At 39.8% G+C, this 10,507-nt stretch overlaps 1 protein-coding gene across 3 annotated transcripts; it reads left to right on the plus strand.

Moving 5' to 3' along the window:
• Window positions 1-110: 110 nt before the first annotated feature.
• zgc:172136 (uncharacterized protein LOC566376 homolog) lies at window positions 111-10,472 on the plus strand. Of its 3 annotated transcripts, none has more exons than XM_051959771.1 (14): window positions 112-368; window positions 3,106-3,300; window positions 3,459-3,549; window positions 4,751-4,830; window positions 5,004-5,080; window positions 5,214-5,409; window positions 5,547-5,702; window positions 6,236-6,301; window positions 6,749-6,817; window positions 6,926-7,100; window positions 7,457-7,741; window positions 8,399-8,486; window positions 9,006-9,076; window positions 9,179-9,328. In XM_051959771.1, exons 2-13 carry the CDS (start codon window positions 3,223-3,225, stop codon window positions 9,031-9,033), a joined length of 1,389 nt encoding a protein of 462 aa, XP_051815731.1. In that variant the 5' UTR covers window positions 112-368; window positions 3,106-3,222; the 3' UTR covers window positions 9,034-9,076; window positions 9,179-9,328. The 3 variants fall into 3 exon arrangements, with proteins under 3 accessions (XP_051815730.1, XP_051815731.1, XP_022051085.1); XM_022195393.2 differs by having other exon boundaries at window positions 175-368; window positions 8,399-8,530; window positions 9,179-10,472; XM_051959770.1 differs by lacking the exon at window positions 9,006-9,076 and having other exon boundaries at window positions 111-368; window positions 8,399-8,530; window positions 9,179-9,318.
• The last annotated feature ends 35 nt before the right edge of the window (window positions 10,473-10,507 follow it).

Consider the following 10,507-nt stretch of genomic DNA (forward strand, 5'->3'; position numbering starts at 1 on the left):
GTTTATTTGAAATAATATGAAGGTGATATACCTACATAGATAAAGACGTGTGTTTTTTTGGCTTATTTAAATACGATTACAGCTAAATTAATTATCGAATAGAACATGAATGTATTGAGAACATATCAAACATTAGCCCAATCACAACAGATCACCCCCGCAGCTGCCAGAAATGGTACGGTTCAATCGTTAGAGCTTCAGGGTGGTTGAAGCAGCGCTTTAAGACGCGACAACACGCGATGGGGAGGGGGAGAAGTGATGGTCCGCTTACTTCTGTCTTATTTTTACTCGGATAAATAAGAAGATTGTTTTGAATCATTTTGTGGAAGACCTGCGACTGTATTTAAATCTCCTTCGCCTCTTATACTGTGAGTAATTCCCGCTTCATACGTAACTTAAGTAAATGAGTCGGCGGAGTTGGTGATGCACTTGTTGCACTGTGTGTGTAACGTTACAGCTCTATCCGACCAAACACGCTGTTTTACAGTTTTACTTTAGGAAAGGGGAATATGGACTATTTGTTTTCAGCTTCTCCTGTTTTGTTCTGATTTGTTGCTCACTCAGTAATGTCTGTAATAAACTTATGCTAACAGTTATTCAGAAACTTTGACAGAACAAGCGACTGCTGAGCTTCCAGCGTTACGTTTTGTTGCCTTCACTACCGTTACAGAGGAACTGTAAAAAAAAAAAAAAAAAAAAAAAGGAAATTTAATGCACCTTGCTTGTCTTTAGCAGGCTGTTTCTTCTTCGTGGTCTTTTGTAGCAGAGTTTTAATTTCCTACATGTTATATAAATGTGTCTCTCCAGAGCTCTGACTCAAACTCGAGGAATGCACTGCTCCCCCAAAACTGAAAGTCTAGCTCACCCCATTGTTTTAAAGTAGAATGGGTGTAATTGGTGTTGCCCTGTTTATTCAGATGTTGTCTTATTCCTTTATGAGTTTAGCGGCCAGCGAGGATCCCTAAATACTACAGAGAGCTTGCACAGTGCAGAAGGGATGTTGTTTTTCCACCAGCCAGCAGTGTGCTCAGAAGTAGGGATTATAACAGTCTTGGAGGGGAATTAAAGCATACAGATGGCTGCTCTCATGTGATGCCAGGTTTCACCCTGGTCAGCAACATGGGGGATGTTTGAAGACGTCAGTCAACACCGTTTGGACTGATGGGGAAACTTGTTTTGACAGTGGGATACAGTGAGGATTAGTGTCACCAATATACATACACTGGGTTAGTTCACCTCTTCCATTAGATACCCAACTGTTTGCCTCATTTCAGGCATATTTTAATGCATTATGACAGCTTTAAGGACCATAAATTCATGTTGCAAATATCTCAAATGCTAAAGAGTAAAAATGACTGGCCAGGCTTTGCATTGAAAGTACAGATTTTATTAAATGCATGTATTTTCGTTCTTGTATTAGCTGCATAGAACAGTTCTGAGAGTCAGAGCGGATACAAAAACAATCAGATTTTTGTGAAATGGTATTGCCTACCACATGCATTGCTCAAAAAAATTGCACACTAAGATATGCAACCGCTTCTTCCAGTCTCTGGAATCAAACCAGCAAACTGTTGTGCATTGATGTTTGTTTATCATTTATTGCCTCCGTATGTTGTTGTATCTTACTTCTGTGTCATTTAAAGTACATCACAGAAATACAGTGTTTTTAATATTTTTTGTGTTCTACAACAGTGTCACTGTGGGCATAAATAAGTTTGCAGAAGAATCCAAGATTAAAACGACTGGTTGTGATCGATTTTTATTTTCTAATAAATGTAGGAATTATTTAAACATTGTCCAAATGAACATGTACTTGGGTGTGTTGAGTTTGTGTACCATTTGCTATATTCCAGTGTGAATTTGGTAGATTGTGTCATAAGTCAGATGTTCGAGCTACTGGAATTTCAGGTTTTCTGAACGTCTGTTTGAGCTGACACCCTGATGTGTTCAAACATGTTGATAAATCATATTTGGTAGGGCAAATGTTTTACGTTATGAGCCAAGAGCGTTTGCTTTTGTAATTCCCACAACTTGTTTTGTACACTGGAAAGGCCTTATCAGTTTTTCTTTTTCTTATCATTTATGTCAATCAGAAAAGCGGTGTATGTGCTACTTTTAAATGTATATAAACATCTTTTTCCCCCAGTCTGAATGCTTAACTCCTTAAGCGTCGAGTGTTAATACAGACGAGTATGACACAAAGAAACTGTAGTTTGTTGAAGGATCACACTGTTTGAGTTTCTGATGATTTGTTTTCTGTCCCTTTTTTTTTTTTTTGTAAATGATTACCGTCCAGGGCCGGATTTAAGGGGATCAGAGTCGGCGCACGGCAGTAATTAACCTGATTATTTGATTCTTAGACGCTAATCAGATGAGCGTCGTACCAGTCGGGGCTTTGACTCAGCATAGTTGGGCAAGTTTCAGGTGGGCCTCGGTTACTAGTAAAGTGCCATGGCCAATTGAATTGGTATGTTAAGAACCATCTGCAATAATACAAATACTTTTTATAATGCTGTGTTGCTGTGGTTTCTCAGAAAAAAGGTATGCACAAGGATTATCTGATTGTTTCCAGTTAATGACTATTATTAGGATTATACTTTGATAAGCTCATTGAATTTGCCTGACTATTTGCTTGTTTATCAAAGATACAGTACTGCAGTGTTTGCTGAGCATTTCAGTAAAGATGATTTTTAAGGAAGATTTTCCTTCTTGTCTTAAATTTATGTTCCCTCTGGAAGATAATCGTGATGGTTAAACACTTGTCCTTCAACCCTCCGAACAGACAAATCATGTCGAGATAATCTTGGTTGTGGGATAATGGACATGTACTTATGTCTGAGAATGGGATTGTTTTTGCTTCAACTGATTGACAGTATTGTAATGCAATGTCAGTGCAGAAGATTACATGTTTCACAGCAGAACCTAGAAAATGTCATTAATGCTGTTTAAGATGCTCAACTTCTTTTATTTTAATATCAGAACATACACAAGTCAGTAATTTCTTAAGGTATGTTCTACTGTCTTCATAATTGGCATTGACCTGTTTTTGGATTATGTTTTTTCGTTTCTTTGCTTATCTTACTCTGATGCCATTTATCTTTTTAGATGCAATAAGGATGGACTGTCCTGGAACATATAAAGAGTGAGGGATAGAGGGAGCAGGAAAAAGCTGAAGCAGTTCAACAAAACGAGCATACTTGTCAGAGACATACACAAGACATCATGTCCACCTCAGTCAAGCAGGAGAGAACCATTTGTGTTCTCCTGCCCAACAAAGCCCAGCTGGACATCACTGTCGGGGTAGGTATTTAATATCTCTCTGGATGTGCACTTGACTATCACCTAGAGGTGTTAAGAGATGGTGAAAGTTCAGTGAGTAACGACAGTGTTTTGGTTGCATCGTGTTCTTTTTGAATACAAAGTGAATACGGACTTCTTTGTTTTTTCACCTGTTCCAGATAAAGACCACAGGGCAGGATGTTTTGAATCGTGTAGCGGAGTTTCTTGGAATCAAAGAGCTGCACTTCTTTGGCCTCACAGTGGTGAAAGGTAAGTTGGCTTCTCATTGACCCCTCAGCCCTTGAACCTGAAAGGATGGTTCACACTAGAGTCCAGAATAGAATTTGAAAACTCAAAAAAAAACAACAAAAAAAAAGATCATGGCATTGGAAGTGCAAAACTTCAGCGATCCATTCGGTATAATGTAAACAAGACAAAATCATTCCAACTCCTCAGTCTGCATAATTGATTTTTGTAATCCACTTGAGCCACTGAGCAAGTCCTGAACTTTCTGTTTCCTAGTGTTCCGGTCGTACAAATACGCTGAAATGCCTCAGTAATCTTGTGTGGCTCACCACTTGAACAAGCAGCCTTTTGTTTTTGTGGTGTTGGTTCAGCGATCACTTAGGCCTGGATTCCTGCAATATTAACTTCATTAAGCCTGGAATGCACCCTTGCATTCCTCCGCTTCACTGAGGAGGGATGGATTGATGATGGGAAGAGGAGGGGAGTGGGAGTGGTAGAAAAAGAGGTAGGGGAGATTCATCATGACACAAGCTGCCTTACTCAACTCTTACTCAAAGGCCTCAATGAAAGATGAGAAGTGAAGGAGCTGGAATGAGTCAGAGTGGGAACGAGACGGGCTGAAAGAAGAGAGATGGTTAAAGGAACAAGTTGTGAAACAGCTTGGCAAGGATGATTTGGCTACACAAAGTTGAACAAAAGAGATAAGTTGAAATAAATAGAAAATGCTTATGTCATGACTCATAGGACCAGGCACAGAGTGATACCACATCCTGAAGCTCAGCACGGGTTGCAAACAGCTTTTTAGACCTGCCAGTAAAATGTATTTCAAAATCGTTTTAGATAAAACAGCGTTAACATTGGCATAAAACTTTATTTTCAGGGGTTTATAGGACAGATAAGGAGCTACCTATGTAGATAGAAGCTTTATTATTTTAAGCGCATCAAACAATGTATTTACATGTTTACAAACTGTTAAAAATACACTGTTCTTGCCAACAGTGTTTGGTGTGTGCTGCCATGTTGTCACTGGCATTAGAAAATGCATACATTAATATTGGCACTGATGTCACAGCCTCCTGGTAGCCCCATTCATAAATGGAACAAGGACTTTTTTCTTTGACCCTAATGAATTCCATTGTTGGGCAAATTTTACGCTTGGTTACATTATTGTTTTGTTTGCTTACTAACTGTCTCCTTGTTTCCTGATTGTCTTTCTTCATCCCAGACAATGAGCACATATTTTTAGACATGGAGGAGAAACTGACTAAGTACTTTGCTAAGGAATGGAAGCAAGAACCAAGAAAGGTATGAAAATCTTTTTCAAATGAGAAGTTGTTTGCTTCGGTCCACTCTGCAAACTCTTACACAAATCCATTAATTGAGAGGTAGAGTTCAGTGGCCTGTATGTTAACTATTCATTTAATGTGACAAAAGACGATAATATACACAAGATTAATGTAACTTGTCTATATCTACAGGGCTCACTGAAGAGACCCTTGCCTCTAGTACTTTTTCTCAAAGTACAATACTACATAGAGAATGGTAGACTTCTATGGTATGTATTCTCTATATGCATCTTCTTCTGGAGAAGCTTGTATTCTTTATGTTTTTCTAATTTATCTTGTCCTGCTTCCTGACACCTTTTTGTGCCCTCCCCTCCCCTGATTTTTGGGTGTGTGTGATATCAGTGAACGAAAGGCACGGCATCTATACTACGCAGACTTGCGGGAGCGAGTGCTTCGCTCTGAATGCCGTCAGCAGGAGGAGGTGTACTTCCAGCTGGCAGGTTACGCCTTACAGGCTGACCTCGGTGACCACCCGTTGCCTCGGGAGGGTATGGAGGTCACCCCTTATTTCGAGCCTAAGGAATACTTTCCCCCCTGGGTAGGTGTCACAATAAGGCAGCAACATTTAAAAGCCCCTAAAAAAGCTTCTGTTAAGTGTTTCAATTTTTTAATGATATGTAGTAAAATTATTTTAAGGCGCTCTTTGCTAACTACTGCCCTTTTGTCCTTCTGTAGATTGTAGCTAAACGTGGAGTGAACTATCTCCTCTGCCATGGCCCCAAGGTACATCAGGAGATGTGGGGCATGTCTACTCGTGACGCCATCCTCCTCTTCATCAGAGAGTCATGTCAACTGGAGGACGTACCTGTCAGGTTTTACAGATTGCAAAAGGTTATGAGTCACTTTAGTATTTCCCTACCATAAGCTAGTTTAAACTAGTTGTTTGAATTAGATTTTTGAAGCCTTTGCAATACACAGACTGTTTATTTATGTAACTGATGTATCTCATTAAAAATAAGAAACTATGATTATTTAGACTGTTGCATTGTAAAAATTAGTTTTCAGCTCATTTCTACAACTTTTCAGCTTCTTTTCTCCCTTCTGGCGGTAATACTGGCACAAATATAAAACAAATACCGTTAGCTTGGCTTCATTTGAGCTGCTCTGTACAAACAACTACAAGGCGGTTATGTAACCTTCCATCTATTCCAGTTTCTCGACCTCCCCATTTCAAAATCACTCATCTATAGAGTGATATTTTGAAGTCTGGCCCATCCATTGCGTAACACTCTATCACTTTAAATTTGTTGTTAGCAGCAGCTCAGTGTTTCCCAGTGAACTAGGAGCGAGGCTAAACTGTGAAATAGCTATCTTATCTGAGCCAGTCAGATGCCTCGCTGATATCTCATCTTTCGTTTGTCCAGGACAAAAAGGAGGAGAAAGGAACAGCATTGCTCGGTCTGACCCTGCGAGGAATGCAAGTTTATCAGGTGCGTGCATGTGTGAGTGTGTTATTGATGAACAGGGTGTACGTCAACACATGCGTACACGAGGGAATCTGCGTTTGCTCAAAGATTCCGTCTTTGTGGCTGTAGTCCTATAAAACCCCCGACTACACGTGTGAGGAATGTGTGGGATTGCCACCAACAGCAGTCCATCAGGAGATAGGCGCTGACTGCCATGCCTGTCAGTTGTTTGATCTGTCCATCAGGGGCCATCTGGGGGGGATTAGCACTCCAGGCCTGGCTGATTTGAAAGCCAGCAGACCGTGAGATGCCTCGAGAAGCCCTTAGCCTCATTCAAGTCCAGATGGCTCCAAAAAAGACAATTGATTATTGATGACTAATTCTAAAATATGGCTAATTAGAATACGCATCCAGATATCACACTGAATAGTTGTTTTGTTTTTTTTAATTATGTGCGGTTTGTATTCATAGGAGGTGAACAACATACGACAGCTGCTGTACGACTTCCCCTGGTCAAATGTGGGACGTCTTACTTTCCTGGTATGAACACTTCTCATTTGCATTCACAGTTAAATTTAAGTGGAATCCTTGTAATTATTTAGTGGGCATTAGCCACGTACACTGTGTAAAATATGTTGTCCCATTCAGGGTAAGAAATTCGAGATCCAGCCAGATGGCTTGCCATCAGCCAGGAAGCTGGTTTACTACACCGGGTCATCGTTTCGCTCTCGCCACCTCCTCTTGCACCTGAGTAGCAGCCATCAGCTCTACCTCAGCCTCCAGCCTGCACTGAAACACCTACGCCAGCTGGAGGAGAGCAAAGGTAGGGAGGGGAGAAGTAAATACAGGGACAAAATGAGTATCGGATAATTAGAGTTTCGATGGGGACCACATGGACTCAAAAGAACACCCCAGTGGCTACTAGAAAGTAATTGCGTAACTTGCAATAAGTAACTTAGTACTGCAGAAGGTGTTACTTTTCAATAATCATATTTGTAGCAATTTAAAGATTTAATATTTTTCTCTTCTGCCGTAAAAGAAAAGAGCTAAAGTGAGTTTCTTATTGATCATAGTACTGTTGGCAGTATACTTTGGGATGAATTGTATATATTAAGAAGTTGAAAAGTTTCTTTAGATGGCTTATGTTGTTGATTTATGCTTAAATTTTCTTCATTTTAGAGAAGAAGTGTTACAGAGAATCATACATCAGTGATGACCTGGATTTGGACCCTCAAGGCAGTGAAAGCAGCCCTGGTCTGTCCCGACACTCCACCAGCAGCTCGGGAATTGAAGCAGATGCCCGCCAACATAGCATGTATGCTGAAATGGCCTCTATGGAGGAGGAAGGTCAGCTGCAAGCAGAGAAGTGTTTCAGCTCAGCAGTCAGCCAAGGCAGCTCCTGTACCTCTGGGTTTGACACAGGCAGCAAGGCTCGAATCGAAGATGAAGGGTGGCCAGAGGAAGGTGAATGGACTTTTATACTAAAAACATTTGCACTGGCATAGACTGATGCTTCGGGTTGGAGTTCAGTGATATTGGTCATGACAGCTACTATGTGATGTGTTGAATTTAAATTTACTTCTGCAGCTTTCTTTTGGGCTTATTGATTTGCTAGTCTGATCTGTGTTCACCGTTACCCCTCAGTAAGTTGGCAGTATGTTTCAAAGATGCAAAGTGATAATAGAACCACAAGACTGTGGAATAAGAATGTTGATGATGATAATAAATGTAAATATAATCAAATATGAATATAAAGTTTTTACCTTCAACAAATTAAGTTGGTGTAGTACTATTATATGATGATGATGTCAGTTCCATCTGCGCAGGTGTTTTCAATAGTTCTGTACAGTTCCAGTAACTGCACTGTTCCTCAAAGTGTTCCTCAGGTTACATACTAAGCAAAATATGTAGCTCAGTAAAGATAATATGATGTCATTATTCTGCTTTTTTTACCCTCATCTGCCTCATGTCTGTGTTCTTGCAACTTTTTGACCTCTAGTTACAGGCTGTTTGTACAGCTGCTGCCTTTTTTGGTCCATTGTACTCCTAAATTCTATGCAACTGTAGCAGATTTGTTTGTCTGGATTTTTACCAGTCAGATCTCTAAATTGTTGTGTCCAGAGACCAAAACCAGTGTTGGAAGTCCAGAGGAGGTGCTTGTGGATGATCCTGATGAGATGTTCCAGTTGGCTGATCTTCTTGAAGGAGTGTCAGTAGATTGTGCAGAACTATCCTCAGACACTCACTCACCAGGTATGACTCATTTAAAGGACCAGTGTGCAGGATTTGATGGCACCTAGTGGTGAGGTTGCACATTGCAACCACCTTAGTACCCCTCCCTTTAAGCATGCAGAAGAGCCTGAGGTGGCAACCACTTAAATGTGGGGGGAAAAAAAGAAGTAGAGCCAGTGTGTGGTTCGTCTGTTCCAGGATACTGTAGGAACGTGGCAGACTCTGAAGAAGAGGAGTCACTTCCTATGTAGATACAAACAATTCATTCTGAACTAATCCAAACACAAATATTTGTAGTTACAGTTGGTTTTACACTAATGAAATCATTATTATGAATAATTTATTCAATTTCTGCTCATAGATCACCCTAAATCCAATACACTGGTCCTTTAACTGTCCTCATCCAAGCCTTTCAAGCAAAATAGTTTTTGTTCTCAAACTCTGTTTTCTCTCATCTTTGTTAAAATTGACCAATGAAATAATTTGGGCTCCACAGAAAACAAAGAGTGTCCCCCAAACAGTGATAAAGATGCCAGGAAATTATATAACAGCGATATGTTAAAACAGGTTGGTCAACTATGTTTTTGTTTTTTTTCTACCTGCTTCACTTTGCCTTCTTTACATTTCTTTGTTGTACTTACTTATCTTTACTTTCTGTCTGTATTCTAGATTCTGAAATCTAGAGCACAACTTAGCGTGGATCGACACAGCCACAGTCTAGATGATGTCCGTCTGGTCCCACCTCCAGCACCCTTGGGAATGACACTGCCACCTGATTCCTCCCACAGCTACACCTTTGGGCTTCCAGATGTCTCAGCAAACACTAAGACCTCTGTTGATCACAGTTATTACCCCCTTTTGCACTGCCAAGCCAAACCTTCCTTCTATGGCCGCAGGTCTACCAACTGTGTCTCACTGGACATGTTGGGTGATGAGCAGTTTCTGGAATTCATACTTTGAATACATCAAGTGCTGATGAACACTCTTGTTCTCTTCCTCTCTGCTTTCTGTGATGAGGAATGTGTTTATTTCAAATTGCAGGGAGACATTTTTTGAAAATCACAAGTTCCTGCATTCTTCTTCCAAAAGTTGAGGATTAGACAACAGATTTAATTCAGCAACTTTTCATTTGGTAAACAGAGCATATTTATTAATGTTGTATACTTATTGTGTACATATTACTTGCACTATTTTATTACCTTTCAGCCTTTCTGAGCAAAAACATATCTAATCAAGTTTGTCTTTTGTAAAGTTCACGCTTTTAAAACATTCTCTGAAATGTCTTAATAGCTTAATGTCAAGGGCATAAAAGTTGCACAACACAGCCATGTGCTGTACTGGGCACTTGTACAATGTGGCTTATTTTCCTTGCTGTTTATATAAACATGTACATTTCCTTGTTTTGTTCAGGAGAATCCCCAGAAGCCATGGTGCTATTGTTTGTGCTCCTGTATTGCTTTTATTGTCTTTTTTTAAGTCTTATTTTATTGTACACTTTTCTTTTGTATTGTGTGCTCTGTCATGCTTTACCCATTAGTCTTCCACAGCAATGTAGCTGCTGATGAGGAAAATTGAACCTCTTTGCAACTGGCAATGGTACAAGATGCATTATGACCCGCCGTCGTAATTATAACAGAAAAGTATTCCTTGCACTATTTCTGTAATCAGTAAGTGTACAATGAATCTGCAGTATTTGTGTATTATGTAACCCCCAAACAAAAGCCTGACTTTTTTTCCTTCAGACATCATTGTCACTGTTTTGTAGATAATTCATATGCAAAAAAAAAACTGCTGTCATTAGCCAGTATGAGGGCAGCAGGAAAGAATGTCAGTCATTAAACGGCAAAACGTTTACCCAATGTCAATAATGTATAAACACTGTAAAAATTACAGTACTTCATTTTTACCTAAAGCACTGTTTTTTATGATGGTGAAAATAAATTCTTGATGTTACTAAAGGAAACACAGAGTCTACAGTTTCTTTTCAACTCCTTTTAC

Source organism: Acanthochromis polyacanthus, chromosome 15 (genome assembly GCF_021347895.1).
Source record: "Acanthochromis polyacanthus isolate Apoly-LR-REF ecotype Palm Island chromosome 15, KAUST_Apoly_ChrSc, whole genome shotgun sequence".
Lineage (NCBI taxonomy): Eukaryota > Metazoa > Chordata > Actinopteri > Pomacentridae > Acanthochromis > Acanthochromis polyacanthus.